At 46.6% G+C, this 16,714-nt stretch overlaps 2 protein-coding genes across 3 annotated transcripts; one reads left to right on the forward strand and one right to left on the reverse strand.

Annotated features, from left to right (window-relative positions):
• The first annotated feature begins 3,285 nt into the window (after positions 1–3,285).
• Positions 3,286–8,454, forward strand: LOC132264278 (uncharacterized). Its single transcript, XM_059764395.1, has 9 exons — positions 3,286–4,697; positions 4,759–5,063; positions 5,133–5,341; positions 5,402–5,532; positions 5,599–5,780; positions 6,378–6,544; positions 6,604–6,955; positions 7,021–7,263; positions 7,329–8,454. Exons 1-9 carry the CDS (start codon positions 3,361–3,363, stop codon positions 7,907–7,909), a joined length of 3,507 nt encoding a protein of 1,168 aa, XP_059620378.1. The 5' UTR covers positions 3,286–3,360; the 3' UTR covers positions 7,910–8,454.
• Positions 8,455–8,542: 88 nt separating this feature from the next.
• On the reverse strand, positions 8,543–16,670 carry LOC132264279 (ATP-citrate synthase). 2 transcript variants are annotated; one of them, XM_059764397.1, is made up of 10 exons: positions 16,470–16,670; positions 14,124–14,290; positions 12,920–13,296; positions 12,011–12,858; positions 11,509–11,638; positions 10,363–11,442; positions 10,143–10,296; positions 9,984–10,088; positions 9,688–9,923; positions 8,543–9,621 (listed from the first exon to the last, which is right to left on the reverse strand). In XM_059764397.1, exons 2-10 carry the CDS (start codon positions 14,277–14,279, stop codon positions 9,453–9,455), a joined length of 3,255 nt encoding a protein of 1,084 aa, XP_059620380.1. In that variant the 5' UTR covers positions 14,280–14,290; positions 16,470–16,670; the 3' UTR covers positions 8,543–9,452. The 2 variants fall into 2 exon arrangements, with proteins under 2 accessions (XP_059620380.1, XP_059620379.1); XM_059764396.1 differs by having other exon boundaries at positions 11,509–11,692.
• Positions 16,671–16,714: the final 44 nt, after the last annotated feature.

Genomic DNA, 16,714 nt, shown 5'->3' on the forward strand with positions numbered 1-16,714 from the left:
TTGCATCCTCCGCGGTCAGTGCATCGCCACTGCCGCAGTCGATCGGTGGAAAAGTGCGCCCGCCGCCCAAGAGTCCCAACCCGAGTGCTGGAGTGTGAGTGCGCTAATTTTGGGACTGTAGAGTCCGAGTGGGTGATTTCAGGGTTTCGCAGCTTTTTCACGAGAATCCCAGGCTGGAGCCGAGGCGGAAGATGTCGGCGATATGCTTCGTGTGCAACCTGCCCATCATGAGCCACCAGGTGGGCCTGGTGTGGCAGGGAGGCAACGGTTGGGATGACTTCATGCGAGAGCAGGTGAGCGCCCCTGAATTCCACCCCCAACCACATGGGGAGGGGGAGTTGAGAGAGCGACATGGTTTTGGCATGTTAAGAATTGAAATATGATTACAAGGATTACAAGAGCCAATCAACATGTTGAACAAGTGGATTTTGGGTGGAGTTTCTATGAAAAGCAAAGTCCTCTCTCTCTCTCTAGTGATTTCTTCACCAAAATTCTCTAATTATAGAACATGTCCTTTCTCTGTATTACTTCCAATAGGTATTTATTTGAGAAAATTATTTCAAAGGGAATTCATTTCTATTCACGTAACTTTAAAACACTCAGAGAATATTTAAATAGCTTTTACAGTGAAATTTAAAATTGCACGAACATTCCTATCCCCTTCTCCGCATTTTTTCAATTAACCCCCTGCCAGGGAAATCTGAAGCATATTAACGCTTAAATTGCTTGTCTGCCACCCACTCGTCGCAGCTAGAGGAGTCCACGGTGCGCCAGAGACTGGGCGGGAGGCGAGACTCGGCGGCTCAGATCTCATCGCCAAACACCCCACCGATTGCCAGTGAGTTTAGAGCCCCATTCCAGCGCCACTCCCCGCCCATTGAGGACGTACGCAAGGATGCCAACCATATCCTGTGATATTTCCGACCCAGAAACCCCAAACGGCCTTCCCGCTTCCGCTTGAGCCTCTTATTTTTAGCCTTTCATCCTCAACCATTTCAAATTAATCCGTTCGCTACATTTAGGGGGAGGCATTCAATTTGCCACATGTCCGGGGGAGTTTGCAAAAGTTAAAAGAGAACACATGTAACTTTCTCGGGTGCCCATATGACAAAATCAGAGGGTTTTTAATAAATTCTCAGGGGAAAGTTGGCGAAAGTGTCTAAAGTTTGTTTATATAATGATGACTGTATCGCTTAAGCAAATACGAATAGCTGCTTAATGGAATTTTGAGTTTGAGTAAATAATCATATATATTGAATATATATACGTATATATTCATATATATATATAATATCTATAATTTTATCGTTACATGAGATAAATTGTGTGTATTCTATAATTATTTTATCCTGCGTTCTTATTTATCAATATGTAGGATTTCACGTGTCGCCAGAGTCAAATAAACACAATCATATACATATAAACGTTTAAAGATTCTTGAGGAAAATTCTTGCGATGTGTAATAAATTTGTCTTGGAATTTGCTGTTCAATGAAGTGAAGGGTTAATTTGGTGGAAAATCACTTTGATTTATCAGTGAGAGCTTAATTCAATTCTATGAATAGTCATTTGTAAACAATATCGATTTCTTTTACAACGGGTAATCACGCGTAAATAAGCCCATTGAGAAGTTCCCGCGTCCTGAAAAAAGGGATACACTCACGCCGCCACGTCGACTCACTGTCGCATTTAGCTTAACTCGGAGCGCATCGAGCACCATTCAAAAGGATTTCCGTTGGCATCCTTGGGCGAGAAAGAGAGCACTCGACCACCCACATTTTCCGCCCACCCTCAGCATTTCCTCTCATTGTTGGCTGTGCGTAGGTGTTCCGCGCCGTCGTCGCTCCTCCATCGCCCAACTGACGGACATCCTGAGGGAGTGGAGTGGCACGAGCTGCAAGAAGAACGTGAAGAACACCCTCAATCGACGGGAGACACTCGCGGACCTGGCCAGGAGCTTCCCCTGGAACCGAACTAGCAGCATCGACATCCAGGGCGTGCAGTCCTCATCAGGTGGTTACAAGAGACGCGAGAGCAGCGCCGAGGTCGGCGGTGGGGGTAGAAGCAGTCGCTCAAGGTGAGTGCCAAACAATCGACATTGAGTGATGGAGGCTGAGTGGCACCTTCACGTGTTCACATATGGAAGCTTCCGTTGTCAGGGCAGAAGAGGCAATCCATATTTTAAAGTCTTTTCCTGCATTTGGTGTGTCGTGCTCTTATGGAAATCATGATGCGGATGTAAATTCAAATTTTTCTGAGGGATTCTAAAATCGCTCACACTCGAGAACGGGAACAAAGGTCAATTGTACCATCTTCTGAAGGCGTCCAACTTCCGCCCCGAGCCTCCGCGCAGAGGCACAGAGTGGCTTCTCGGGTGGGAAAGTGCGTAGGAAAAGTGGGAAAAGTGACGAGTCGATATCACAATTACGCGCCACTTGTTGGTCGCCCCACTGGCGAGTGTATGAATGGGGCGCCGGTGGGTGGGGAGTCAGCATATGGCGCCCGTGCGTGTGGAGAATCGATTCTAGAATAATTGATGAGGGGTCTTGGGAAATTAAGCGCTCGCATTATCTCAAATTGCAGGCAAGATTCCCGACAGTACAGTCACACATCCGACTTGGTGAGACTATGGAATAAGCGCGAAAGCCAGGCGGAGCGTGAGCGCGATGTGACGGAGGTTCGAGACTCACGGCGCGGCTCCGGCGACAGCGTGCGCAGCTTCCGACACGTGCAGGCCGCGTCCAAGTCACTGGCCAGCATGCGGCGCAAGAGGGAGTCCGGCGTGGGCTTCGAGGTGAGCACCTGCACGGCGACGGAGCCTGATTCCGCCACGCTCGTGGACAGCTCGTGCCAGGCTCTGCCGCCGCCAGTCGTCTCAGTCACGAGCTCGATCACGCCGCCCGCCACCAGCCCCACAACTCTCAAGTCACTCAAGGTGAGCCCTACGCCCCGAGAGTTGTAGGTAGCTTGAAGGCCTCTCGCGCCAGGGATAGCCAGATAATCCTATCCTCAGTGCGCGGAGGTCCGTAGTTTTGTAGCAGAAGCTACCATGTCTTCTAGTTTGTACATATTACTTCCTTTTCTTCCCTCCAATCTTTCTTAGTTTAGGAATGGCGGCTGCAAATGAAGTTGTATTGACTTCAAGGCCCAAAAACGCATGTAACTCTATCCTTTTGGAACTCCACCAACATAAGATATTAGTGCCAATGCAATATCTTCCGTCCTTCCCGTGTGAATAAAATATCTGTCTTCTTTTTTCAAAACCAACGGCCACACATCTTTCACCCAGGTTCGTCGCGATTCCCAGTCACAGACACAGTCAGGCCGTGTGAATCGTCGCGAATCCAAGTCCAGTCCGGACATGGTGCCGAAGATGCAGCGCCTGCAGCGTCAAGCTACCACATATGATGAGCCACCGGGCAGCAGCCGACGGGATTCACAGCCCACGCTCACAACGGACGGCGAGGAGCGTCGCGCTCGTCGTGATAGCCTCAGTCCCGATTCCGTCACAGCCGCTCGCGGCCGTCGTGATTCACGCTCCCACCTCTCACCCGACCGCAGCCGCGAACACGACAGCGAAATACATCGGCGCTGCCGCGAAAAGATCCGCCGCCAATCCTCCTCCACAGCACGCATGTCTCGCTCTCCAGACTCCAGCAGTTGCTGCTCCAGTCGCGATCCCAGTCCCAGCGCCTGTCCACCCACCTATGTGGTGGCGTCTGAGCCCAGCGTTCGGCCATCCATCCGCCGCCAATCCACCACGGAGGAGATCCTGATTGCCAGAGGCTTCCGACGCCAGAGCACCACAGATGAGATGATCCGCTGCCGGAACTTCAGGCGCCAAAGCTCTCAGAGTGACGATGTTTGTCGCTACAGGGGCAGAAGAGACTCCAGCGTGCAGATCATCGACGGAACCATTGGCACAATGACTGTGGAGACAACCAGTACCGTCTTCGACAGCAGCACACAAACGGATCCCTCACCACAGTATGAGAACAACCACTATCATGAGGAGTGTCTGAGATGCAATTCCTGTGGCGTGAATCTCACCGGACCCAACCAGAAACGCGCTCGCCGCTTCAAAAATCATATCTTGTGTGATCTACACTTTGCAGACGTGGCTCTGATGGAGTGTTCGGACTTCATGCAGCAGCTCAGAAGTTTCAAGCCACAGTCTCTGGGCTGTGCTGTGGCCAGACGCAAGAGTTCCACCACACTCATCTTCCCTTTGCCACCTCAGGCCTGCTCGGATGAATTCTGTGAGGAGTTCCCACACAATCTCATCCCTACGCCTGGATACTGGATCGAGTGCTCCAGGCAGAAGATTTCCACAGGACAGGGATGGAATGATAGTGGATCTGACAATGATAATGAGTCGGAGACAAGGGACAGATGTACAGATCTGTGTGAAGATGACGAGGACTCAGACACAGCGACGAAGAAGAAGACGACGATCGAGGAGCAATGGGAGCAGCAACAGGGATTCGAGCTGACTTCTGTGGAACAGGAGACCTATGAGAAACACTTCTATGGCACAGAGCACTGGAACTATTTCACCAATGACGAGGATCTGGGACCTGTGATTTTATCCATAAAGCAGGAGACGCTGAACGGGAGAGATCAGTTCAGGATTCTGGTCAGAGCTATTTCGTATACAGTTCATGGACTAATTCCAGCTTCCTGTGTATTTGCAGACAGGTTGGTTGCTTTTATGATTCTCAGTATTAACTGTGGTTAATATGTGGCGTTTCCTTTATAGGTACAATCGCGAGGAAGTTGTGAGATCATTGGGAAAAGAAGTGAATCTAAATCCACCACTGACTTTGGGTCAACTGCAAGATACTCCGGAGGAACTTCTAAAGCTAGATCAAGTCTTCATCAAGTCGGAACTGAAGGTCGGTGTGATTTACATCAAGGAGAATCAATATACGGAAGAGGAAATCCTGGAGAACAATGACAACTCACCCTTGTTTGAGGAATTCCTGCAACTGCTTGGTGACAAGGTGCGACTCAAAGGTTTCGACAAATACAAAGGTGGTCTAGACACCGTGCACGATCTTACGGGTGAGATTCTTTAGTTTTCTCCTGTCTTGAGTATTTTCTGAACAGTGTCTAACTGGTCTAACTCAACAGGACTCTATTCTGTTCACACCAATTGGCGAGGAATCGAGATTATGTTCCACGTTTCGACTATGCTTCCCTACGAGAGGCATGACGTGCAAAAATTGCAACGCAAGAGGCATATTGGCAACGATATCGTCTGCGTGGTGTTCCTGGAAGCAGACAATACTCTCTTCTCTCCAGCCTGCATCAAATCCCATTTCTTGCACACATTCATTCTAGTAAGTTTCCGTCAGGGACAATAAGTCTTTTCGATTTTTATTGATGAAATACGATCTCAGGTGCGCGTTTCCGCGAGGATTAAACGCAAACCAACCAGGTACGAAGTGTCCGTTGTGACCAGGGATGAAGTTGGAGCCTACAAGCCCTACCTTTGGGAGCAATCTGTGTTCGTGCGGGATCAAATGTTTAGGTGAGATTGATTTTGTTCTCGAAATCGTAATTTCTGGACACACACACACTCTTCTCTCTTGCTTAGGGAATGGATCCTTACCAAGATCGTGAATGGCGAACGAGCGTCATACTCAGCACCGAAGTTTGCGCGAATGCAGGAGCGGACGCGCTCTCAAATGCTGGAGGATATCGTGGCTAATCTCGCCAATCACGCAGAAACTGGCCAAATACCCAAACCCTACCGTCGCGGCTCGTGGAGACCGATCGGTGAGGAATTATGCAAAGTAACTTGCTGTGTGCAATTCAATGTTCACCATAGTATGTACTGTTCATTTACTACTCTCTCCGCTTTGCCCTATCCACCTCCATCGCACTTTTCTTCTTTGCACTCTGAGTTTCCCCTGCCCTCGGAGCATTTTCTTCTTTTCTGTGCCGTTCTGCTCTTTTCTGGCCTTCAATTGTCTCCTCTTTATCATGTCATTCGCTTTCTACTGGCCTATAATCACTATCAATGAGCACTACATGCGCTACAGCAGGCTTTGCAGAAGCTACCTTAATTGTGGTGAGAATTTTGTAATCCACATTTTCTTCTCTAGTCTTGTTTGAATGTGATATTCTAAGAGAAATCTGCGCTTCAGTCTTAGGTTTACTTTTGCAAATAAGAAAGCACAAAAGGTATTTATATATAATACTTGCTTTGAATTGATCTGAAATTTTAATATAGAATAAGGGAGTAATTTTAAAGCTTCTGAAGGGAAGAAAATGCATCACAAGAGTCCAAAACGGAAAACAAAGCAGTGGAGAGAAATCAGCGACAAACAGACCGACAGTCTGCAATCTTTGCCTGTTTCTGCTCTCTTCTAGGACACATGCGTCCCTCATCGCCTCTTCTGGACTCCGTGCGTGATCAGTTTGAAGATCACGACCAACTGGCTCAAGATTTCCAGCGCGCCTTCATGAACGCTGATCCTCAAGTGCAGAATCCACAACTTTTCGATGTGGCTTTTCTTGTTGGTCAGTCCAAGCAAAAGGTAAGATAAATCTAGACTTAAAGCGCGTAGAATTAGTCTAACTTTTGCTGAGTTTGCAGGTGAAACTGATTGGAGTGCGTGCGATCTTGGGAGTGAGAAGCCGCGTGTTCCAGGAAATGCTGTATGGCATTCAGACAGGCTTTGGCTCGCCACAAGTTCCCGTGGCTGAGATTCTAGCGCGTCCTGTGCCAGCTCTGGTGTCACCGCAGAACCAGAAGAAGAGCTCCAACTTCTTGCAGGTGCCTGACATGGAGGCTCCGCGTCCCAAGAGTGTGCCCTCCTCTCCGATGGTGAAGAGAGCCTTCTCGCGACTCGGCACCATCACGGGCTGGGGAAAGTCCATCAAGAAGCAGAACTCGCAACTGAATGCGGATGATAAGAAGAAGTGGGCCTCCATCCAAGACTTCTCCAGTGAGTTGACTTTTCTATTATATCTTTAAGCAAAGATTACTATGAAAAAATTCAATTATTTCCAGATGGGAAGGACGGTGGCAAGGAGAAAAACCCATCACAATTCCTGGTTCCTGGATTGTCTGTATGTGCCGATGTGCAGAAAGTGGATCGGGCTAAGCTAGCCCAGACCGAGTTTAATATCATCGAGTTCGACTCGGAGACTTTCCGGGTGTTACTCAACTATCTGCACACTGGCAGTTGTCCTCTGACCTGCGTCTCCATTCCGGGCCTCATCTGTGCCGCCGAGCATTACGATCTCCCCGAATGTAAGTCCTTACACTTACAGGATGGAGAGAAGTTCTCTCTTGACTTATTTTAATATATTTCGCAGTGTTGCAAGCTTGTTTCCACCACGCCAAGCAGTTCCTCCGAATCGAGTACGTGTGCTCAATGCTGATCAATCTGGAGAGCTACTACTGGCGCTACACCTCGGCCTCAGAACTCGTGAACATGATCCTAGCCTTCGTCGAGACGAAGGCGCATCAGTTGTTTAAGCTGGAGGAGTTCCTCAACTTGAGCGAGAGCATTGTGCAGATGATCATGGCGCGCTCACTGGAGATTCAGGAGATACGAAAATTCGAGGCGATGCTGGCGTGGGCGCGCCACAAAGTGAAAACCAGAGCCGTGGCAGCAGCTAACAATCGCGGCAACAGCCGGTCGGAATTCCGCACGATCATGGACAGGCTGACCAGGGATTTGAAGCTACATCGCATCTCACCACAGGATCTTATCAAAATTGTCCTGCCGTCGAAGGCTATCAAGAACGAGCGCATCCTGGAGACACTCATGTATCAGGCCAATTCGGGCATCTACAGGATCCAGGATAGCTACCTAGAAGAGTGCCAGCAGCGTCTCAAGAACCAGGACTCACGCTATAGCGAGTGGAGTGAGAGCTTCGACTATGGCCTCTAAGGCCTCCCTCCAATCTCAGTAGAGCACCTCCCAGAGAGCGCACAAGGCTGACCAGGGAAAGATCGCATCACTGCCAGTTGGTAGCATTTTAGCGTGAAATAGAGCAAAATAGCTTGGCTGTCATTATTTCTTGCAATATTCCGTCTGTCTCCGTGAATAGCCACTTGTTTCCAGGCAAAATGAGACCACATTCTCCGCACAATCAATAGAAATAGTAAACAAACAATTTCCTGGTCAGCTACGCCAATTGCCACAAACAAGCGCACAATACGAGATGCTCTACTCTTCCTCTTCCCTAGGAGCCTCCCGCTTCCTGTCTTTCGCACGCCGTCCGGGCGTACGAGCGATCCTCAGCCATACTTTTTCTAACTCATCGCCCGTCCGTCCGGACATCGTGGCGGGAAACTCTATTGTTGTTCGTTATTTATGGAGTAAAAGTCCCATTGAAGAGGCTTAAAAGATGTCAGTAAACATGAAATTGATGTTGATTTAACGTTTAGAGATGATGTGACAAAGAATGTCGTATCTCTTCCATGTTGTGTTGCCACTGAAGAATTCTTTGATGTTGACAAAATATCTGTTGAATGTGTTGAGCAAAAGAAATAAAGGAAATGTATTGCAAAATATCTGCAATTTTTCATCTACAATTCTCCTTTTTATTTGCTTTTTCATCTCTGTTAAGCCTTCCATTTATCTCCATTCCATCCAAACAAACTTTCGACGGACTTTTTTTTTATTCTGTTTCTCCCTCAAATTCATTTTTTTTTCTCTACAGTGCAAATTTATTATATTATTCTAGGAATGTGCAAAATCTACATTGATAAAGTTTTTACTTCTCTCTTTTTCTTATATCTTTGTTCGATTAAACATCAACAAGTGCAATTTTTTTTGCAGAAAACAAATTTTTCTGAGAAGAAACAATGAAAAAATATTTCTTTTTCGGCACATTTTCTCGTTATTTTCTCATCATTCTGAGATCTTAAGTGTGTGTTTTTGCTTCCCCACCCCAAAAACAGTGAATATATCAATCAAAAAATATCTCTTCTCATATTCAATCAATTTCAGAGGTTTTGTCTATGTGGAATTTGTGCGTCCTTCCCTCTCTATTCAACCTCAAGAACAGCGTCAAAATGTTGTTTCTCTTCAAATACGATAAAATACAGGACAAACATCCCATAAGTCCCCTTTCTAAATGCACAAAATCGAGGTAAAAAGGCAAAAATCATCGGTAATCTCATACAAAAATAAAAAAAAAGTGCTATAACACAATTTTAGCAGCTCCCCATAATCCATTAGAGAGATTCTCTAGCTCGAAACAGTTTGAGAAACAAGTCCACAAAGAAACATAATATAAAAACGCGCTACAAGAGATAAAGGAAAACCCGGAAAAACTGTTCGTGCGCTCAACATTTCTAAATGTACAATAAATCTCCTTTTTCCTCAGCGCTAGATTATTCTGCTTGCATTTCCATTTTGTGTGTGTGTGTGTGTGTCTGCTATTTATCCTAAGTAATGAACATTGAATTTATCCTTTCCTCAAGCCTTAATTGAATTGTTCTGGCAGCACATATGAAATATCATCCCATGGATGACGATACAGTCCCTGCTTCAGACGCTTCTGGTCCATGTAGTGGCCAATGAAGCCAATACTGCGTCCCAGAACAAACAGGGAATTGATGGCGCCAATGTTGATGTACTCTTGAGCCTCATCGCTGTAAAGAATTCGAGATCAAAGTTATGAAAAAGGCTTGAAAACTACCCAAATCGACAGTCCTTACCTCGTGAAGGAACCACAATTCCTCAGCATGTCCACAAAAGATGTGGCAATGACGCCATCCACATTGAGAATCAAGTTGGGCTTCTTGCTGGTGGTGATCTTCTCCACTTCCAGAGCATACTCAAGCAGTGGTTTGGCTGGGAAGTTCTCCATCACGAACTCCTTGATGATCTTCACACGAATGTCTGGATTGTTAATGGATTTCACCCTGTGACCAATTCCCATGATCAGCAAACCCTAAAGAGACACAAAATCAGTTTGAAAATTGCACATTTCATGAATCTGTCTGTCACTCACCTTCTTCCTCATGGTGTTGACAAACTCCATTGGGTGCAGATTTGTGTCATAAGCCTCGGAGAATTGACGAGCAGCCCCATCCAGAGCACCTCCGAAGCGATCACCCTAAAAGGTGATCATTTTAGTGACGTTCTAGCATTCTAATTAAATAACACTTACAATTGTGAGAAGTCCACTGACAAGAGACGAGACGAGATCCTTTCCAGCTCGAGCGCACACGATGGTATTATGAGCTCCGGACACTGCTGGTCCATGGTCAGCTGTAACCATCAAGCACATCTCGAAGAATTTGCAAACGTATGGCGGCAAACATCTGAAAACATCCGAGAATCATGATGTGAATTGAAGAATAATCGAAATGATCATTTTTAGGACTCACTTCTGGAACCAAAGCAAAGAAATCACTCCACCAATGCCCACATTCTTGTTCAGCACATCACTGATGGGCATTCCGGCGTAGAGGAGCTCCTGGCCTCGTTCGTCACAGATAGACGTCATAAAGGAGGCCGGCTTGCGGATAAGGCCAAGTTCCCTGGCCCACGAGTAGTCCATGGGCACCGTGGGCGGCGGAACCTCCTCCACGGGCACGATGTATCCCTTCTTCACCATCTCCTTGTACACATTTCCAATGAGATCGCCCAGTGTATCGAAAGATGTCGGTACGTACGCTCCTGCCTCCTTCAGCGCCTTGTTCTTCGCCGTGGCCGTCTCACGTTCGCTATTGGCACAAGAGCCGGCATGACCGAACTGCACTTCGCTCTTGAACATGCCTGCGCACGTGCCAATACACCAAGCAATCAGAGGCTTCGTTATGCGCTTCTCCTTCAGCGCCTGGCACACTTCGTACTCCTCCACGCCACCCACTTCGCCCAGCAACACGATCATCTTGATGTCCGGGTCACCTTGGTAGCGCAGAATGTGATCCATGAAGGTTGTTCCAGGATAGCGATCACCTCCAATGGCCACTCCCTCAGCCACACCATCGGTTGCCTTCGACACAATGTTGTTCAATTCATTGGACATTCCGCCGGATCGTGAGACGTACGCCACACTGCCGGGACGATAGAGCTTGGAGTGCAGGATGTTATCCAGCATGCCGCCAGTGTTGCCAATCTTAAAGCATCCCGGCTTCACGCCACCCACTGTTGCCGGCCCAATTATGGACACTCCCTTCTCATGCGCCATCACGATGAGTTTCCGCGTCATATTCTCCGGAATGCCCTCCGCAATGATGGCCACCGTGCGAATCTGTGGATACTCCATCACTTCCACCGTGCTCTCATAGGCGCTGCGCAGCGAAGCGAAATTCACCATTACATCCGCATCCTTGTGCTTCGTCATGGCATCGGACATTTTCTTATACACGGGAATCAGGATCTCCTTGTGGCCCCAGTAAAACTTCTGCTTGTGATCACCCGTGAAGGGATACACCATGGCCACAACTGATGGCTCCTCGCGTCTGAAAAATTCAAGGACACATTTCAGCAATCATCAGCCAAATGGAGTAAGAAAAAAACATCCTCACCTGCAGATGAAATCAAAATCGAGCATCGATTGAACGGCTCTGGTTTGCATTCCCCAGACAATCGCCTTGGTTGTCTTAGAGAACATCTTGCCACCTCGCACGCCATCCGTCGTGGATGTGGCGAAGGAGCCTGCAGAGAAATTATCTAAATCAGCCGCGAAAGACGATGAGCATGCTGATGTCACTGGACATTCATTCACATGGGCACAAAGGCAAATGTGAGCAACACGAGCGATGATTTTCATGGTGCATGAAGGGAGAGAGAAAAACACATAATGAAATGAATTTCCTCACAAATCCTGTACGTGATTCTCTGTATCCGCTCTTCGAGTGCTCCAAGTGAGATCATGCAAAACAAGAACAATTCACTTTCCCATGCACAATGCCAATCACTGGCGAAATCTTCCTTGGAGCACTGAGAGATTGTGATGTTTGTGTGATTATGTTTAGCACGTGTGGAGTAACAGTGATCGTGTGAGTCTGTTAGGCACCCTCTTCTTACCTGTATCCTTATCCTTGTCCGTATGCGTCTGCTTCATCGCTTCCTGCTGCTGCTGTCCGCCTGGCAGAAGGAAGTTTGCTGTGGCAAAGTCAACATTACACGCCTGAGGAATGGGTTTCTTATTCAGCGCCATGCCACAAATTGCAGTCATGTGAGTTTCTGGTCCAAACACGTGCAACGGAATCCCCAGACTCTTTCCAATCTCGCGCATCTTCCTCAATCCCTCTTGATAGTTGGGACCCGCGCGACGCACAAAGATGGACACATTGTGCTCCACCAATTTCGGTTGGAATTCTCGCAGAGCACTAATGATGCCCCGGAATGTGGCGGCGACGTTGGTGAAATTGGCAATTCCACCGCCAGTAATCAGCACTTTGCCCTCGGGATGCTTCGGCGAGGATGTCATGAGCGTGAGAATGGTCTTTGCATACTCATATGTCTGCTGTTCAGACGGAGCTCCACTGTATTCTCCATAGTTTGCCAGTTCGCTCGCTCCTCCCAAGTCACAGATGGTATCAGAGTAGATTACACTCGCTCCTCCACCAGCCACCATCGTCCAAATGCGTCCGTTCCTATTGAGGATCGTCAATTTCAGGGAAGCACCACTCTTGGCGTCTAAGTCAGCAATATATGCCTCTTCTGGATAGGCATCCCTCCCGAACGGTGGCGGATAGTCGATCTCTCCCCACTTCTGTCGACAGATAAAGTCCGCTGTGGAGTCCAGCTTGGCCGCCAAGTCCAGAATATGAATCTGCTGATCCGTCACCACCAGAGGATTGACTTCCAAGTACGTGAAATAGAGATCCACGTAGAGTTGATAGAGATTATAGATGAAAGTAGCAACAAACCTGCAAGGAGAGGAACGTGATAAACCAAAGCACTTCGAGAGAATGAATTTTTATCACGAACTTCTTCTTGGCAGCTGGCATCTCCTTCAGCAGCACTCGCTCAATCTCCTCCGCCGAGACGCTGTGTCCCACGGGAATGTCCAGTTTCAGCGCCTTGGCGTCCACATCGCCAATGTCAACGCCACCCTGGTGATGGAAGAGGATCGTGTCGGCACTTCTGTGGGAGTAGATGCACACGTACGCCTCCTGGTCGTCTTTGTGCGGCAGGAAGGGTTCAATTATGAAGTTCCTAAGCGTCCCCACGCACGCGCCAATCTTCTGCTCCGCTCCCATCCTCGCCTGGATCCATTCCTTCACCTGAGCAAAGCTCTTGTTCACCGTGATGAGCCCAAGCTTCCCGCGCCTCTTTATCAGCTGATCCGGCTTCGCGACGAGAGGCTGTGAAAGGCATCAGAAAAAGCAAATGTGACATGATGATCTCTGACATTACTTAAGGTCATCTCTGAGGAGAATTTTTTCTACACATATGCGGACTTCCTTATGCAACACTGTATCACTCTTATCAAGCACGAATCTTATGCAATTTTCCAGCCGAGTGCCGATTTGTCATTTTTAGAACTCTTTAAATCAATTTAGACATTTGAGAGGATAGTTTTTTTGCTCTGACTAATGACCTTTCCACACTTTTTTTCTAGTACAGATTTCATCTTTTTGCCAGACACTATGACTTTTTAAATGAGTCATTAAAACGCATAATTGGACCAAGAGTTATGATAATAGTTTCATTACAATTATTATAAGTTTCTCAATTCGTGGACATTGTCGAAAAAATGAAAATCCGTGTGCAAGAAATCTACTTGAAAATCGCCAATTCATTTTGGAACGTCAATTTTTAACCCAAACAAATTCTGGTAAAAAAAAACATACGTTCCATTGAATATGAATTATGTAAATATTGTACAAACAATAATGACGGATTTTCCTCACCCAAAAAATATTTCTAGAACCTCATTTTTTTTGTTGATATATTTCCCCAGCAACGCTCACTCATTCCCCCATTCTCACCGATTTGGAGTTGCGAGTAGTTTTCCTTTACACATTTCTCGTAAAATGAATTTTTATTAGTCCAAGCATTGCGGCTTAGAAGACAATTACTTGGACAATTGCGAAAAAGAATTCGAGAAGATTCGTTTATGAATAAAATATTTTCACCCTGGATTTTCTCAGCATTGCGCAATGCCGATCGACTGACAAAATATACTCACAGTCGTCTGGAGCCAAGGATTCCTGATCAGCAAATCATCCCAGTTTGTTGTCTCATCCACAGACACGAAATCACATTTGGCCGCCCGTGAGCCTGGCGCCAGGTATTTGTTGATCAACTCCTTTCCCGAAGCTTCTCTGATGGCCTTTGCAGACATTTTCTATTATCCTGCAAAGCAACAACAATTGCGATATCAGGAGCTTCCCAAGATGCATCTTTTTGGGGTCAATGGTGGTCGTAGACAATGAATTGTTACGCAAAACGGAAACATTTCTCAACGAAAACAGGCCAGAAAAAAGAGGCGACACAGAAGCATAACAATTAGCTTGGAAATTCTAAAGTCAACTACTTTTATTTGTCACTTCTTTCTCCATTTGAGATACTCTCCTTCTATCCACTTCGCGCCCGCATTTGCATAACACTCCGCCAGTGCGCGCCTTCTTCTCAGCAACCCCTCAACATTGTGAGTGAATCTGAGCAAAAGAATCTCTCACGCGGCAAATTCAAGGCGATACGATTAGAGGTCACATTCTATCGTGAATCTCTCTTCGTGACATGAGATTATTGGACGCACTCTTTCTGCCCCATTTCAGCGATTATCTAATCTAAACAACCACTGAAATAAAAGCAATCTTTGCGCCATTTTATCCACATTTTCCCACTGCCTCTTCACGTCGTCTGTCCACAGCCGAAAAGTGAGAAAGTCGACCACGAGAAGGTGTGCAGATAAAAAAAAAACTTTCCCCAGCCAAATATCAATAAATTCATGCATCATCGAGGTGAAATTTCACTCCATGGCATTGGAATTCGTTGTAAAAGCTGAAAAAATCACAGTTCTGACGACAGTTATTCACATGAAGAGGAGTCATTGACGCTCTGTCGTCACAAATGTGCCTTTTTGCGCGGACAAAAACTGTGTAATCAACTCAAACAGTCGATTAGAGGTCATATAATCATCCAACATCGCCTGAGAAGAGAGGCCACAAATATATTTATGTAACTCCGTTCGTGTCGATGATTTGTTCGCAGAATGTCCAAAGAATGGAATAGATTGGTTCTAAAGGGAAGGGAGACTGTAATCTCTCAATGCTGCTCTGACCACGAATTTCATGTTTTGAGACATTGACTTTGACTACTCCATAAATCACGACTGTCACGTGCCCCACAAAGACACTCTGCAGCGCTAGAAAGCCCAGAGATTGTGATAACGCACCCATTCTGACCCATTTCAGAGTGATTTGGCATTAAAACAAAAAAAAAACGTATCGTTATCAGACCGGTAGAAAGTTGCTCTTGACTTGTGGAGCGAAAATTTTATGAGGCGTCAAGCAGTTCATCATTACTTCCAACAACATTGTATAGACTTTAGCGAAAATGGAAAAATGACGTGAAAAATTAATTATTTATGAAGCTAACAGCGGTAATTTTATGTGTTCCCAGAACTAGAATTTACGTATGTAAAATGGAGTAATGGAGCTTTACTATTGTTAGAAAAAATTATTAATAATAGATTAGAGATATTAAGATAAAAATATCGTTCTCCTGCTTGAGACACACAATAAATGTATGTTCTCATCCAATAGAATTGATCCTTTTCAAGGTCAATCCACCAATAGCGTTCCTATTGGCGGAAAATATTTTGAATAAATTTCTCGAATGCACTTTCGCATGGAAGGTGCGAAACTGCTCAAAATCATCCGATCGAGTGAATCACTTTCTGATGCAATACAAGACAATCTGAGGCCCTCGACGCGCTTCTAACCACGCTTCAGCCCCGAATTCCCTGGCAATCAGGCCAGAACACCTTTGCCACGTGCACAGAACTGCTTTTTCGCAGTGCATTCGCGCCTCTCTGCTGTCTCGCTCTGGCGCGATGGCGCGTGCGTGCGTGGGAGCGAGAGGTTAGAAATCGCGAAATTGAGTGCAGGTGTCAACGGGTAAACAAATTAGCATCAGGGTGAAGGTTCAGGTGAAAGTCCAGAGGCTTGTGGAGCAGTTTTAGGGCGCGCTCCACTCATAGAAACTGACATTCACCCTTAGCCGATGGACAGCGTGATGGAGTGAAAAAAAACGCAAGAACAGAAGACGTCACATTAATTAAGGAATCCACGAGGAAATCAATTAACTTTTCCCTCACTCGCCCTCTCGTTCTTTCGCACTGCAATCCGGCGACGCGCGCGCCACTGCTTATGCAAATGCCCACAAAAGGTGAGCCCCGTGGAGAAAATGGGAGAAATTTGTGACGACCAAATGGGGCCACAATTGTGGGGCGCTTCTGCTGACCCACGGGGAGTGTCCTTGGTGTGGTGAAAGGGGCAAAAATGAGGTGTGAAAAGTGGCCACTCACAAGCACTTATTCTCTCCCTGGACTTCAGATGAATTTTTCGCCCTCGAACACTTAGAACTCACACTGACTCTTACTACAGCGCTGGATGGATGTCTGATCTCACTCACCAACCACTCTCAGATGTGCACAGATGGAAATGAACTGAGAATTTTCCACTTTTTCGAGGAGCCGCACCAGCTTTTCGCATAACAAATCACGCCACTTTCTGACACTGCGCCGCCAAGTGTGTGTACCACGAAACATTC

This window comes from Phlebotomus argentipes, unplaced genomic scaffold (assembly GCF_947086385.1).
Source record: "Phlebotomus argentipes unplaced genomic scaffold, Phlebotomus argentipes genome assembly contig_32, whole genome shotgun sequence".
In the NCBI taxonomy this organism is placed as follows: domain Eukaryota; kingdom Metazoa; phylum Arthropoda; class Insecta; order Diptera; family Psychodidae; genus Phlebotomus; species Phlebotomus argentipes.

What these genes read in the sequence shown, in the direction of transcription:
- LOC132264278 (XM_059764395.1), top strand. Translation starts at nt 3,361, where the DNA reads ATGGTGCCGAAGATGCAGCGCCTGCAGCGTCAAGCTACCACATATGAT. An exon ending in TCCTGTGTATTTGCAGACAG is followed by an intron (nt 4,698 to 4,758) that starts GTTGGTTGCTTT and finishes TTTCCTTTATAG; the next exon opens with GTACAATCGCGAGGAAGTTG. An exon ending in CACCGTGCACGATCTTACGG is followed by an intron (nt 5,064 to 5,132) that starts GTGAGATTCTTT and finishes CTAACTCAACAG; the next exon opens with GACTCTATTCTGTTCACACC.
- LOC132264279 (XM_059764396.1), bottom strand. Translation starts at nt 14,279, where the DNA reads ATGTCTGCAAAGGCCATCAGAGAAGCTTCGGGAAAGGAGTTGATCAAC. An exon ending in ATCCTTGGCTCCAGACGACT is followed by an intron (nt 13,297 to 14,123) that starts GTGAGTATATTT and finishes TGCCTTTCACAG; the next exon opens with CCTCTCGTCGCGAAGCCGGA. An exon ending in TCAGTGGACTTCTCACAATT is followed by an intron (nt 10,089 to 10,142) that starts GTAAGTGTTATT and finishes ATCACCTTTTAG; the next exon opens with GGTGATCGCTTCGGAGGTGC.